This window comes from Trematomus bernacchii, unplaced genomic scaffold, assembly GCF_902827165.1.
Source record: "Trematomus bernacchii unplaced genomic scaffold, fTreBer1.1, whole genome shotgun sequence".
NCBI lineage: Eukaryota > Metazoa > Chordata > Actinopteri > Perciformes > Nototheniidae > Trematomus > Trematomus bernacchii.
This window is the reverse complement of record NW_022988050.1, coordinates 7,876,485-7,892,481: the sequence shown is the minus strand read 5'-3', so window position 1 is coordinate 7,892,481 and position 15,997 is coordinate 7,876,485. Positions and strand designations below refer to the sequence as shown.

Genomic DNA, 15,997 nt, shown 5'->3' with positions numbered 1-15,997 from the left:
GAACAAAAACAAAGTTTTTAGAAAAGGTCAGGGGTTGCACGTTTTGGGGCAGCAAACCTGAATTTTAAAGTTGAAGCTAGAAAGAAGCTAGGTGTATTGTATGCACTCCTGACAGGATTAATAAGTATGCGAAGTGCATCATGGCTTACCAACACATGTCTGCCAGAGGTGTTCAGTACTAGCACAACCTGGTTTAACAAGGCATGGCCGAATTGAGCGAGTGTGAAAGTAACCTTTACTGCTTCAAAGAAAGTCTGCATATCATGTCTCAAGGCAAGGGGTCTACCCAGGGCAGAATGTTCCTAATAAAGAAAAAAAACTTTCCATGCAAGTGGAAAATATGCTAACCGGGAAAAGAAAATCCTTCCTGAGACACCTGTTATGACTCCTTGACAAAGGAAGAATTTGAGCACTGTGGGTGTTTATAACATGAAGGCAGCCGAGGGACTCCAGAACTCATTTCAAATAGACACACAGCTTCTGAGGATTTCAGCCTTTTTTTCTTCCTAGAAGTATTTGCTCCACCTTTCAGTGCAGACAGCATGGGGCCCTGCTCTTGGACGCCTCGAAAATCCCATCCGAAAAGGAGCAGCTGCCTCGAGACCTTTACACCCGCAAACATCATGTGATCCCATAGTAGTGACACCGTAAACGGCCCCCGTGGCCATTTAGGAAGAGAAAATCCCTTTCTATCTACTGCAGACTAAGCTCCCTCAGTGAGGGGAGGGAGCGGAGAAAAATTAATTGTTTTGAACAAAATGTCCTCAGCCACTAACCTCTGCTTTTAAAACCGGCTAGTGTTTTTCAAAGGAAGAGCAATTCCAAGTATGCCATGCATTCCACTAATGTACAGACAGACTTTGTTATAAACACATGCTTAACCAAGGACTGACCCTGTCGCTGGCTAAATACCACGCTTAACTAAAGGCATTGTGCTATTTTCCGTTTCCATACCTCCCACTTCAAGGCCAATAGAAGCACTTCTTCAGCTTAAATCAAATTAGGGGAATTAGCCTACTGATATTAGTTGATAATATGTGAGAGTCTTACTAGAAAAGTCATTCCTCTACATCCCACTGGCTTTTTGGGGGCAGTTCACACAAGTCAGGAACATCGTGTTGTTTACATTCCTGGAGACAGAGCCCCCACCGTTGTATCCCATCAAGGGAAATATGAGAGCTTCCAAAGTACGATGAGTGTTCTCTGCCCCGAGTGACTCATGAGTTCCTCTCTCACCTCCCCAAAAAAGCTCCAAGTAGATTATTTACACGAGGCAATAATTCAAGATTTGCTCCTCTAAGTCTCTTACACGGAGGGCAAGGCGAGCCCATTTACCCAATCCCTCTTCATTCTCCTTTGATGTTAGCCTATCTCGATAAGACCGGATGAGTGCCCTAAAATCCCCGTCGAGTGATTTCACAGGAAGAACAAGTCTCTGTTAATCAATGGCTAGATTGGATCTGGATCCTCGGGAGTGGTCCGCCTGAAAGTCCTCCCGAGTGTTTGAGTGCACACCGGGGTAATTCATCGCTAATGATCGCCGCAGCACCCGCTCTCCTGCGTTCGTCCTCATTTAATTGCCTCGTTCACGTTTAAACAGCTTACAAATCACACGGACAGGCAGGGAAACATGATCAAACAGCCCCCATCAGTAATCAGGGGAGGGCAAGTGGAGAAGTTAGAGGACTGGGGCTTCTGTGCTGCTCTCCTTGGGGATTTGGAAGGAGGAGGGTTGTACAGGAACCCTAAATTATCTGTGCTTCAGTTAGAGCAGGCAGGTACATTTGAACAGGCAGACCCATCTTTCTCTCTCTGAAAGGGAGCTGTACGGCTAAAAGGCTTTGGTAATCCCAGTTTCAACACAGGCATCTGGAGTGGAGACAGGTTCCACCATTGATTAGATTCCCCAATCAGTGTGTGCTTCCTACACCAGCGTTTCTTGGTAGTCTGGCAGTACAAGGCCTGATGCACAGTAATTGTTTCCATAGGTCAGGCAGAGGAAAAACAGCTCGGGGACGTGATGAAAAGGAGATGGAAAGGGTGAGGAATATTGTTGTTTTTCCCCCCAATTAAATTGTTTGTCAAACCCTTCACAAAGGGTTACGCAGTTTATCTGTTTAAAATCAATACGCTCGTCTCAATGTGAAAGCTTGTCCCGACACAAGACAGGCCCATTAATTATTCTGTTCTGCGCGCTATCGCCGGCCTGCTCAAGGTTGAGCCTTATCTTTTCTTATTTCAAATCAATAATTATCTTCCACCGTGCTCGCTCGCACTCCCCCTCAGAAATAGATGTGCTTTTCATTCAATGCCTGTAGAGTCTCTCTCTCTCTTTGTAGCAACTGGTGAAGAACGCAGAATGAATAGGACATTCTTATCAGTGGAACATTAGAGCAGGATGGGGATAGATGGCGAAGAATGAGACGCATAAAAGTACTGAACACAAATGAGTCATGATTGAAAGAGCGAGCGAGGCCTTGTTCCCGTCCTCTGACATCTTCTAATACACTACGGAGAGTGATGAATGTTGATTCGCACAAAAGCGTTACGATATCTCCGTAGTTCAGGTATCTCAATCCATTTGGGTAAATCCCTGCTCCACAGAGAAAACCTGCCCCGGGTCCCCAGTGCACAAAACACGACTCCAGTGGCGATGAGCCTTTTTGCATTATAGACTGGATACACAATTAATGACTGCGCAATTACATGGTCATAATGGGTGAGTAATTGCATTAGAATGCAGGGACAACAAATGTGCATCCCTTTTATAATCGTCCGATCCAGCAGCCGCAGCCCATTTGTTGGAATTAACCGACGACTACTGTTTGTACTTAATTAGGCTGCACTCAAGGATTAGGCGGCGGGGGCAAAAGCTGGTCATGGAGGATGAGTTCATATTATTTCCTCCTAAAATGTCACAGCTTTTTGGCTTCACGCTGCAGAGGGTGGCGTTGTTTGTCACACTGTACTGTGTGGATGTGGGAGAGGGAGTGTGAGTGTGTGTGTGTGTGAGGACATGAAGGAGAGAGAGAGAGGGACACGTTGAGGGAGAGAGTGGGAAGACGGAGCGTGTAAGCAAGGACGAAGCTTCTGGTGTTCTCTTGAGGATTGAGATTTGAAGCCAGAGCACAAAGCCTTTGAGACATTCTCCTTATCTGGGAGGTTGATACCAGGATCTTGGTGATTCAGAGCGCTTCTTGTGAATAATTCCACCAACACCCCATACTGCGGGGACCATATGGCCCAGTGTGAACTTTAAACACACGGGGAGTGTTGCTGTTCACCAGTCAGGCCTCCTCTCTCTACCCCCGCACAGCTAGGTGTAGAGAAATGATCAGCACAGATAGTTACTAACTAGCCTACATGTGTACCGGCTGCTGCCATCATTGGCTCTTTTTCCTGTGTGGCTGCTGGGGATCAAAGATGACTAAAAATAGCCCTGAGCATGATTTTCTGAACTGAACATGCTGTATGCACTGGCTGAGACGCCCACATTTTAATTATAAAACGCTCTTTAAAAAAAAGAGAGAGTCGGGAGGGAGAGAAGGGGAGGAGAGGGGGGGACGCCCACATGCACAGAGATGTGGATTATGTTTGTTACACTCCCTTTGACTTGTGATGTTTCCTTCTGGCACCACCTGCTGGCAGCCATTATCAACAAGAGGGAGGCATTTGAAGAGGACAAGCTTTAATTATGATTGCATCAGCCATCGCTCATGATGCAGCATGTATGCTTCAAATGCACACAAATGTCCCCTATTTCATTGTGTGTCTCCTTCATTTTTTCATTATTTGAAAAGTTTCCCCGTTTTATAATTCAATAGGTCTAGATCCACATTTGTTACAGATGAGTACAGCTCTGGTGAGCATGTCAGATTTATGCAAGCGCCCTAAATCGTCAGATTCATGCATATCAATAAAACATCAAGAGCAGCGCGGTTGGCGGCTGAAAATGTTTCTGATGTCTCAATTACCAGTTGAGTGCCATTAATCTCTGCTCACTCTCTGTGGCTGAGGTTGGCTGATGAATGCAGGCCCACGACCTTTGGCCCCCGGCGGCAGGGGGGAGCCGGATGTTGTGACCCCCCAGTGGGCCGGCGGAGGTGAGTTTAAGTACTGTACTACACCCAGCCTCAGCAACAGACAAGGGAGCCGGGAAGTAAAAATAAAAGGGGGGGGGGGTTGTAATGTGTCTACACCCTCAGTCAAGCATGAGTGCATCCAGTGAAGTGGCACCATGGCAAGCACATGCAGCTTCTGCACGCATGCTTGCATGTGAGCACACACAAACACACACACGCTACTCCTGACACACCCGAATAACTCCGCTGGGGGTTTCTAACACTCAATATTCCCTTCGATATATATTATAAAAACAAAACAAAAAAACAAAACAAAGAGTCAAGTGTGTTTACAGAGCAGACTATCACACACACACACACACACCCACACACACCCAGGAGCCAGAGTGTTTAGCATGTACTCAGTGAGAGGGGCCTTTGTTGTTTTCCTCCCAGTAAGCAGATTGAGCTGCACGGCAGCAGCAGGGGTGTGTAAGATGTACACAGACAGCGGGGTGTGTGAGTGGAGAGGCACCTCCACTGATCTCCTGTGTCGTGTGATGATGTGTGTGTGATGTGTGTCTCAATCCAGTGCTGATCCCCCTGAGTCAGCCCTGTCAGTGATATGAGCCTCCCGCCCTCCCTCCCTCTCGCCATCCGGAATGCTAATAACAGCCAGCCACTAACACTGCAGCCCTGAATTATTCATGCAGCAGAGGGTCACACGGCATAATGAGGAGTTTACTCTCATTCTGGATGCGATTGTGACGCTGCTAATCTGCATTTAGCACAGAGAAAGGGAGAAAAAGGAAGGAGACGGGGGGGGAAAGAGAGAGGGAGGAGGAGGAGGAGGGAGGATGAGCACTGATGAACTTAATTGCTGTGAGCAAACAACCTCTGAAAAGAGTCACGCCATCATCCAGAGATGAGAAAGTAAACAATTAATTATCATCGGACAGAGAGAGTCATAAAACAAATGTTTGAACGCGACTAATCTTTTTCTTTTTTTCCCTCCAAGAGGTGACAATACACTCACTGTAACAATGACTCACTCATTGGACACACTAATAATCATTAGCTCTAATATGATATGGTTAACAAGCCCAAGAGGGTTTGGGTGAATGCTTTATTATGTAATGCTGTGTGTTCTAAACACCCTTTAATGCCTAGTTATCCTATAATAAAATGTCTATTTGCCCACATTATTATGCCCTGCAGAAAGAGGCATGTTTTCATTATGTTGACATGTTTCCTTTTTAAAGACACCTTGGGTTACAAACAGTAGGCTACTGCTGCCACCTGCTGGGCAGAAAAGGTGCATTCCCTTTTACTGAAATTCAATACAGAGCAAAGACATTAACTTCTGAGAAGAAAGGGACATTACAATGAATATTTTATTCAAAAAGTGAATAACATTGCTTCACTTAAAATATACTGTGATTTTATTTGTTCGTTATTTAACAAGACAAAATACTGAACATATAAGACACATTTTTACAAGCTCTAGAGTCCATAATTCAGACACCCTTGAGTCAGTGTCAAACATACAATAGACAATAAGTTGGCAAAACTCAACATCTGACTCAAGGCCTTTTCACAGAAGACAGCATGGACAACACAAGGCTAGCAAAGTCTATTTACTTATGATCAATGACACCGCAGTTTTTCCTGCTCTAGTAAGCACAAATGTCTGCTGTGAATTTCTCCCACTGTAATATACAATGATACTTGTCCAAGCAGGCAGAAAAGGAAGTCAAACACAGCGCTTTGGGTAGTTGGTTTCCTCTCCAACCGCAAAATCAAAACACCCGGGGCATCCTCCGAAAAACCAGCATCTACTGAATAGAAGCTGCTGCTTTCAGACCACCATGGAAGAACCAACAAAAGCACTTACAAGACCCGTGTGTTTACTGCAACCAACCACCATAATGTTAACAATGTATGAAAATACAAATATTGAGAAACAGCAGCTGCCTTATTAATAGTAACTTGGTATTTCTTTCATTTGATGCACTTAGTAGACAGGAGAAGGTATAAATACAGAGAGAAAACATGAAATACAACAAACCACCAGGACCGGAAACAAACCAGGACATTGTGGTTTTCTGGTATGCGTCCAAACCACTAGATAACCAAAGAAACAGAGCAAAAACACCACTAGCTTTCCTCGGAAGAGGATTAGGGCCACATGAAAAAAAAAATGTGGGGATGTGAAAAAACTAAATATTCTGAATTGTGAGAAAAAAAGTCAGAATTCTGACTTTTTTTTTTCACATCCCCAAATATTTATTTTCGTCCTCTTCCATAGATTTCTGTAGAACTGCCACAAATGTTTGTCTTTTATATAGTTGAGAAAAAGCCACCAGCAAATTATCTTAATTTTTGATTGATAGATGACAAAAATTGAAAAGTAATTTCCCGTTAATCAACCAATTTCCATAGTATAAAAAAAACCTAAAGCGTTTAGAATTGAAACTGAAACTTGTAAAACATTAGGCGCAAAATGAAAAAGCATCAAAAGTCACATTCTAGGTTTTTCCTGGAAGAAAAAAAACATTAAGTCCCTAGGCTGTACTAACAGGCATGTTGATGGTTTCTACAGCAGGCAATTCCTCAGCCACAACAGGATTATATGGGCTCTGCTGTGACTAGATAATTGAATTCAGGCATGGCCACAGAGCACTGCATCCAATGATCTCCCTCCCACCAGGGTGATGGGGAGAAAAAATGAATCGCGTTACACTCTATAGATTTAGAAGCACAACGGTAGTGTGAGTCGACTACACTTGTAAGTCTATTGTGGCCTATTAAGTGTTATTTGTCACAACACTCCTGTCAAATTCTTTCTCTTCCATGGACCAATGACCTTGTGAATGACCTCTTTGCACTTTGTAGTCATTCTTAATAGGAAAACTCACCATCACAGCATGTCAAGTTTTTTTTAAATTGACTGTACTGATGTATGTTAATAACTAATGTGATTTTAACTCATTTCCATCCGTAGTCCCGTCACATACAACATTTGACAGACATGAGGGTGGGTTGCTGCTGTGTGTGGTGTTGGAGGGGACATGCATTGAAATGCATTGTGCTGGGAATAAACCACCAAAGCCGCATGTTAATCCTGGCCTGACCTTGTACAGAATGTGGAGGGAACGGTGTCTGTGGGGCCAAAGATAACACCGCTGCTTTGTGCCGGAGGAGAACAACAGTGCTGATGATGCTGCTTTGTGCTGCTGCTGACGCCCCTCCCCCCCCAAGGTCACATGAGTCCCTTTGTCAAATAATAAGACCTAACGAGGTAGCCTTTTGTAAATGTACAGACGATCTAATTTACTGATGCGCCTTTTTTATTCTTTATGTACAGCTCAGGTGCTTTATGGTTTTATTATTACTGCACTGTGATTTACTTTTAATTGTCTGGACGCACTGAACAGATTTTTAGAGCATCTCAGGAATTGTTTTTCCTGATATTAAAAGTCATAAATCTAGAAATAACTCAGAAGAAACCTGTGCCAAGGCTGCATACTCCTCAACATTTTAACAATAAAGAATGTTTACAGGTGTTAAATATGCAGCTGGATCAAACTACAAGCAGCGACACATAATAATGAAAAGGGTTGCAGATGTTTTCATTTGAGTGAAACATAAATTGCTCATTTAAAGTTCATGTACATGGATAAACAGCCAGACTGTATGTTTAAAAACGACTTTCTTTAAAACGTTATACTATTCTGCTACTTCTTTGCCAGATGTTTAAGCCAAGTCTTTCATAATTCATGTTATGAATAGGTGCATTTGACAGCTCAAAGCCATTATTACTTATATTATATGTAATTGTAGTAACAAAAGTAGTGTCTCCAGTAAACAGTAACCCTGTAAGTATTCTGGATTCCAACTGCTGTTCCCTTAAAAAGGTGAGATCCCTTTCCTCTGTGCTTACTAATATCAAATTAATGGTCCAGATAATACAACTGTTCGCATATAGATGTATTGTCAAAATGAATTTGGACTGTAGAACAATTTTTAGCAGGTGCTGGACCTAGTGGGAGATATGTCTGGTTTATCCTGAGACCAGCAGGAAAAATGATATTTAAGAAAGTGAAAGTTCTGCACTTTGACCTCCCTGCACTTAACCACTGCAGAGGTGCCCTTGAGCAGGATACCAAACTGCCAAGTGGAGCAGCTCAGTGGCCGGCAAGAGTTATGTGGTTATCTTGCATCCAACAGATAAGACGGTGGTTGTACTGAGCAGCGTGGAGGTGTGAATGTGCCTGAGTGAGAGTGTGAATGTACTCCTGTAGAGAGCATTTGGGCTATAAAAAGGCCTAAACAAGTCAGTTGTGCCACTCTTATAAGAGTAAATAATAACTTATTACCCAACAGATCCACCAAGGAAGTTGTGTTTTCTGCCTTAATATTTGTCCTGCCTGTTAATTGAAACATCTACAATGAAATATCTTGGAGAGTTGGACCACATGTAAAAAGTAAAACAGAAACGGGTGAGTTTTTTGCAAATCAAGGAGTTTTTCAGAATTGTGATATACATAAGGTATTTTTGAATAAATAACTTTTTGCTGATGAAGTACTGCACTTGAAAAACAAATGGCAACCTTCCTGGTATAAATATCATCTCTATTAAATAATTTCAGTTTCGTCTAGAATATGCATAATACAAATCATTAATACCGGAGGCCAAAGCTTAATTCTAAAAAAGATAATTTAAAAAACCTTGATGCGTATGCAATGTAAAACGTTGTCAGTTAGTTTTGTTTATTTTGCTGCTAAGGAAAGTATTACACATTAAATCATAACTAATTAACAACCTAATTTCCTAAAGGCAAACGCATAACAACATTTAAAATATCCCAAATTATGAATATTGGATTTTCAGAAGTATGTAAATGTGTGTAATCCTTGAAGCTTCATTTCAACACCTGCCTCTCACTATCATTTTACGTACAGATGGTGAACTTTTTACATCTGCACTCAAATTAACACCAGCAAATTCCTTGAAAGACACCATCTGCACATCAAAGACAAGGAAGAGGTCAGTCAGTAATTAAAGTTCTGTATTTTTAATTGTGGTCTCTGTTGTTTACAGTTTTTGTTTGCCTTTCGGTGCACTTTCAAAAGAGTGTAGTGCTATGTTCAGGGACACGCAACCCCGTTTTCGAGGAAGGCTATAATATTACTGATGCATCTGCTAGCAGCGTGAAGGAGGGAGGGTCTGGAGAAGGGGTTTGCATGCTCAGCAAAGCCCTTCTTGGTATAAATGATCATATATTCATTTTGTGTAAAACTGATGACATGCTTTTGAACTTGTAGACGTAAAACATTTTTTAATGGAGAACTACTATTTAGCCCAAAGCCGTAGTAAATTCAGAGGCATCATCTTGGTATGGTTTGGCTCAAATTCAGAATGATAAAAATGTGTGGGTGTGTCAGGTTCTCAGGCTGCCAAAAACAGGGGGTTGATTTATAACTTGGCTATTTTGAGTACGGCTTAGTGTCAAGATGGTAGTAGTGAGGGTATGAATGACCGGTCTATCCCTTATTTGGTTCCATGTAATTTTAACACTTTGCGTTACACTACTTAACCATGTGGTGTTTTAGTGAAGCAAAGACTCACAGGGCTTTGTGGTGTTCTTCAGCGAGGATCTGGTCATTAAGCTTCAGTCCAAACCTTTATTAGAGAATAGGGAAAATATGTCAGTGCCTCAGATACAACAGAAATGGGAAAACTGTGAATAAAATCTGTTGTTTAAGCTTACTTGTCAAGGAAATCTTTGTCCACAACAGCTGAAATGTCCAGCAGGGGATTTCCCATCCCAAAGAGTGTGTTTTCACTGTTGGGGGACAAAAATGTATTGTATTATGTACACTCCTACTCGCAAGCTGAGGACAAAAACACTCGTTGTGAATCAAAAAATCTGTTTCCGATTTCTTGAATTGAGTCATTGAAACTTTGATGGGGGAAGAACCTGGGTTTCGACTATGTTACCTGACTTTCTCTCGGCTATGTTACCTGACTGTCTCTCTACAGTAAACATGAGGACTAAATACATCTACAGAAACATGTTCAATTGCAAACTAATGACCTCATTGCAGACAAATAAGTGATTTTTTTTTTTAATTGAGTTTGGGAGATATCACTACTCAGCTTACAAGGAGAAATGTAAAGGTGACAATTGTTGCTTATTTTAACCCCATTTAGATAGAGATTAGTCAAATGAAAAGCAGGAAGTCATGAACGTTGAAAATATCAAAATAAAGGATTATCATTCTCTGAGCAACAGATGTGTCAAGTGCAGACATGTGCAGCTCATGTGCCGTTCATACACGCAGCATGCTTTCACTAGACTGGTGTGTAAAAGCAGGAAAAACAGTATTCAGTTTGAGTTGTTTCGATAGCATTTACCCATGAGACCCTTTCATTAAATACTTCTCAGCTACAATATATCATAGAAGTCAAATGTTTCTCACTCTTCACAACAATTCAGCTACCTTTCATAAAACACAAGACACAAACAAATATGATGTCTGGTTTACACAGATAATTTAGCAGCAGTTTGGCTTTTATGTAATTCACTCACTCAAGCCATCTGATTTTTAATACTTAGGTCTATGCCCAAAACTCTGAAATGTGTTACGCTTTGTTGCTGGGTTTTTAATCAAACTATTGAAAGACTGGCAGTGCTGTAAGCACATTTCAGAAAAGACAATAATCAATGCAAACTTGTAACCTGTGGAAAGTCTGGAGAATTGTGTCATTTGGATCTTACCTTGGAGTTGGCATGATGTCAGAAAACTCAGCGCCTTATCTGATGAATAAAAGCTCAAACGCTTTCTTCACTCTGTCAAAGCAATGTGCTTTTTGAGTACAGGAACTGCAGCTGCACTTTTGTCAACTCTCACTGGTTGGTAGAGGATAAGGGCGGGCTTTAGTATCATCGAGCCATATGATTGGCTACACATTGTTCCAATGATAGAAAGGTTTCTGTGTTGTGTTTGAGTCCAATGGGAAAGGAAATGGACCCTATGGTAACACTAATACAAGTGATGAAGTAACAAATGAAATATATTGATTTAAAAAAATATATATTCTGCTATTGTTTAACCATTCACATAACATGTTATTTTGTATTGATTTAAAAAACAATTTAAGTTTTGTAGCTGTATACAAACTACAGTAAACATGTATTTTGTTGCTCTTCTATATTTAAAATGTTGTTGAATTCCATCTAAATGGGAGTAATAACCAGTTCTAAACCCATGGGCGTAGGAAGCATCCTGAATGTGGGGGGGGGGATTTTTAACGGGGGGTGTGGGGGCGAAAAGAAATATAGATTTCCTGTATTCTGGTGCATTTTAACAGGTGGTTTGATACTTTTATGTGGCTATACTAGCATGAGGAAAATTATGGGTACATTTTGTAATTTCATCCAGTGGTAAAGAAAGGAAACATATTTGATTATTAATTCAGAGCCGTCTTTGAATTAATAAAAAGCAGTTTAAATGCCCATTTTTTGTACATTTATATACAACAATAATTATTTGTGAGTGCATTGAGAGATATTGTTGTGGAGAGTCATTTATATATAAATCGCAAAATACATTTGTGAATCCTTCTGTGAGCATTTATTAATATTGAGACTGATCTGACTCCATACAGATGTTAAGTTCACCTAGGAATGGTATCATTGACTTAAATGTTCAAATAAATGTTGCTCTTCTGTCTATATTGGTCATATGATGCCCCTTGACTGAAATGTTTCCTGTTCAATATCCCCACTGATTTCCTTAAAATCCTGGGATGAGAGTCCACATCACAATTTACTCTCAACTGTCATTTCCCTTTCATCACTCACCTCAGCAATGGACCTCTCTCCACTGTCCCTGTATTCTGCCTCTGACTCACTCTCAAGTGCCTAGATGTCAAGAGAGGTGGTGAAGTGATAATTATTTATTGAGCAGTATATTCTTTCACATTGAATCATAACAAGTCATACTGAATGTAAATACAACTGACTCTAAAGTAAGTCGCAGTCTGTGACATTGGACATTTTGAAGACTCAAAGTCCCAAGCAGTAGGTAGAATATTCTATGTAATGTGCACAGAAAATAAATAGTTAACTGAATACTGGGATGGAAATAGCCTATAAGCACTCAGTAAAATATAAACACACACAAAAAGCTTCTGAATGATAAGAAGTATAATTAAAACATAATGCACATTACCATTTTGAGAGAGAGTACCTAAGTTAAAGAACTCAGAAAATAATCTCTTATCGAACTGAGGCTCCAGTAAAACACACTGACTGCGTCTCTACATGGACATCAGTAAGCCGTGTATGAGTATTATCCCGGTTATGATCATATTGGGGATATGGTGTTTACATGAGCACAGAGAGATCGGGTTATTCATGTTCCCTGTTTACATGATAAATACTAGTAACCTGGCATTTCGATGCCTTTTTCTCATCTAAACTATTCAGTATTTGTATTTCTCTATCATGACATAAAGACGAAACTCCTCTCCAGAAGTGAGACGCCGCCATCACTGTTAACTGATTAACTGCTACCAGCTGATGACTTATTTTCCTCTTCTTTGAACATTTTTTTCTTATGTCCATGTTGTCTGGGGGAGAAAACATATCAAACCAAGAGATCGTCAGCTTTGATCTTCGCTGTATTAACCATTTCCTGAACATTTGGTGTGTGTGCCTTACCTCCGCTACCGGCATCGCTTCATACAACAGATCTGAGCTGTCCAACTATGACAACACTCCTTGAACATGCGCGCGCTATGTGAGAATCTGCCTTGGTACAAAGTAGCAGTGAAAACATGGTACGGAGTTTCATTGATTTGGGCATTCTCTCAATAAGCAAGTGGAATGGATTTAATTTGATAGTGAAGCACTGACACAGCGCTCTACAAAGTGCGGCGAGTGGATAGACCGATTCACGGACTTTCCGCATAGTAAAAGTGGGGGGGTCTAAACTAACCATTTGAAAAAGTGGGGGGGACTTGTCCCACCCTCATATAATGGCTGCGACGCCCATGTCTAAACCCAAATGTGTTTTTGTATACAAAATAATACATACGATCTAAATGGCTCTATTGTAAACTTGGCAGCACAAGTTAATTCTAGTTTTCTTATATAAAAAGGAATACATTTGCACAATTTGAGTTTGAAGTTATTTTATTGAGGAATATTTAAATATTTGGAGTGGTGTGTTGTTGGTAGTATAATATCACTTGACTTGGTGAGCAACTGACCTCCTTTTTATGTCAACTTAACTAAAGCAAAATAAGCAGTGAGTAATGGCATTGGGATGTTAGCCTACAATAACAATTTAAAGTGGAAATAAAGGTTACAAGATCAAACCAGACGGATCATATTACACCCATTCCAGCCTCAAACTGCTTGCCTAAGTTTAAGTTCTTGTTTTTTGTTGAACTATAATATAGTTATAATATATTATGGCCTTTAACCTGCTGACGTTACAGAACGAAATGTTGCTATACCAGTTCGTTCAAGACATGAAACGCAAACCCACAAAACTATGCCAAACAAGAGTGTTCCCAACAATTTAACTGTAGCTCAGGCTATGTCCTATTAAAGCAATTCAGTAAGCGGTAACAGGGCAACATTGCATTGATTGTGCACCCAGCATAAATAATATTAGGATCTGGAAACTGAAAGAGAAACATGATATTCAGCCAGCAACAATTTTAGGATTTAGGCATGTATATAAACATACAATTGAGATGAATGCATTACCTTTGCCAAGAGCCATTTAAGTATGTAAATAATTGAAAACATGTACTTGCAATTGTAACTGTGTTGTTCTTGTACTGTATGCACTACATATTTTTGTCAGAATATTACAGAAACTGCAGACTATTACATTTAAAAACAGAGTTTCCTTAAGTCACGTGAACGCCGCACCATTAACTTCACATTATGCAAAATGTCAACAAGACACTAGCTGCATGCCAGCACTGTAATGGTATGCTAATGTGCTTCATTACGGACGAGGAGACACACGTAATTGACAAAATACTGAAGCGGTGGACTAATGGTGTAATTTAAAGTATAAAGATTCACTTTAAATGGCTATTCTTTATACTTCATATTTGGCTACATTATAATTTTTTAGACCGAACGGTTGTGTTGTCTTCGTTTTTTCAGAGTTTGCAGTTCCTGCTGTGCATGTTTTGAAATTGAAGTAGCTTAATAAAACTTTCATGTTTAATGTAAATTCAAATTGAAATGTCATTCCCTTCACTGACAGCATTAACTTATCCTTTCAAGGTTTTTTTGTCTCACGCCTTTTACAACAAAACCAATGTTTTCACACCAATATGTCGATTTTCCATATAACCGTAACATTTGTTCCTCTTTTTTTCTAAGGATTGTATGTTGGATAAGGCTACATTATTGTCTCTGGATCATGTGATGAACCCAGCCTCTCCTGCTAGCTTCGGTTAGCATCGTTATGACTGAACAATATATGTTAAATGCTCACAGCGGTGTCGCCTTAATACTTGATGTAACGTTCAAATGTTCAGACTGCTTTGCCTTAGCCCCTCATCACCCTGCACCTCCTACTGACATTTAACACAACACCGGAGACGTTAGCATGAATTAAGAGCTAGCAACAGCAGCTAACTATGCAGAGGACCATCCGTCAAACAGCCCAATACTGTCGTGTTATTACCTTAACGCTGTTGTCATTCCTGTCGACATGTTTGGTTCTTCGTATGATATTTTTGTTAAATCAACGACGGCTGTGTTGACGCTGCAGAGCCCGGGAAGCCGGTGCTGTATGTGGGGTTAGAGGAGCGAGAGGCTGCAGCTTCCTCCTTCTCCTCGGATGATAATGAGTAAATTGGCAAACAGCCTGCAACCCAGAGAGAAAATTAATTGTAATTTTAAGGAAAGGGTCAGTTTTAGCTCGCCACTTTCTCCTAGCCAAGCCGATTCGACTCGCATAAAGAGGAGAAAACGATGTAGTTATCTCGCGTTATCGCAGTGATTACTCTTATCACCTGGATGAAGTTCAATTTAAGTGTGCACATATCTCACACCTCTTTATTGGATTGTGTTGAAGTTCTACTGTCAAAGGCTTCCATGTCATATGAACGTACTGTAAGACTCCAAATCAATGCAGTATTGTTTGAGTACAGTGGTTTTAGTAGGATACTATATTTTATTGGAGTTTAGGTTATATTTGATATGAAAATGTTTAGAAAATTCTGCAATCTAATACTTCTGAATTGGCATACCAGTGTTTTGTTAGTTTTACCACCATTTGTTTTAGTTTATTGATATTAGGAGCATGCACAAGACACACCTAGGGGCATGCAACATTAAAGTAGAGGACAATAAGTTGGTTTCTGGTGTTCCAGGCAAAATATAATTCTGCTGCCATGTGTAGTCGGCTGTGTAAACTGTACATTATGAGCAGGCCTTTGACAGGATTTAATGACAAGAACAAAGGGTCAGTAGAGACCACAGCAACTTCTTCATGTCACAGGGTCCCTTAGTGGGACAATTAAGCCATTGGTAACGCAAACGCAGGAACATTTAAGTTTATTTCACTGTGGAATTAGACATAATTTGTTGATAAAGTACCTGAGTAAAGTTCAGAACAAGCTGAGCCTTCACATAATGCAGACTGCTCACTGAAACATGTGCATAATACCTGCAGGCTGATCCATGCGTTGAAACAGTGGCATAATAATGTATATACACTGTATAATATATATGACTGCTTTTTATATCACATACTTAACATATTTAGAAGCAGTATTTAGTACATCTCTTAGCAGATTTCTGCATGGAGATTTTTTCAATCCTGAAAAGCTCACTGACATTCACATAAGAGGCACTGTAAAGCATAAAGGAAGACAAGAAATTATAGAG

General features: G+C 40.4%; 1 protein-coding gene across 3 annotated transcripts in view; it reads right to left on the bottom strand.

Annotated features, from left to right (window-relative positions):
* Nucleotides 1-15,005, bottom strand: part of adkb (adenosine kinase b) — a 100,319-nt gene extending 85,314 nt beyond the window's left edge. Inside the window, exons 1-5 of one of the 3 annotated variants that reach the window (XM_034120149.1) lie at nt 14,790-14,895; nt 11,933-11,992; nt 10,847-10,978; nt 9,836-9,910; nt 9,694-9,747 (exon numbers count right to left, since the gene is read on the bottom strand). In XM_034120149.1, the coding sequence (XP_033976040.1) occupies nt 9,694-9,747; nt 9,836-9,910; nt 10,847-10,860 (143 nt within the window). In that variant the 5' untranslated portion in view covers nt 10,861-10,978; nt 11,933-11,992; nt 14,790-14,895. Of the gene's footprint in view, nt 1-9,693; nt 9,748-9,835; nt 9,911-10,846; nt 10,979-11,932; nt 11,993-14,789 lie in introns of all 3 variants that reach the window. The other 2 variants (XM_034120147.1, XM_034120148.1) reach the window with 2 other exon arrangements.
* Between the last annotated feature and the right edge of the window lie 992 nt (nt 15,006-15,997).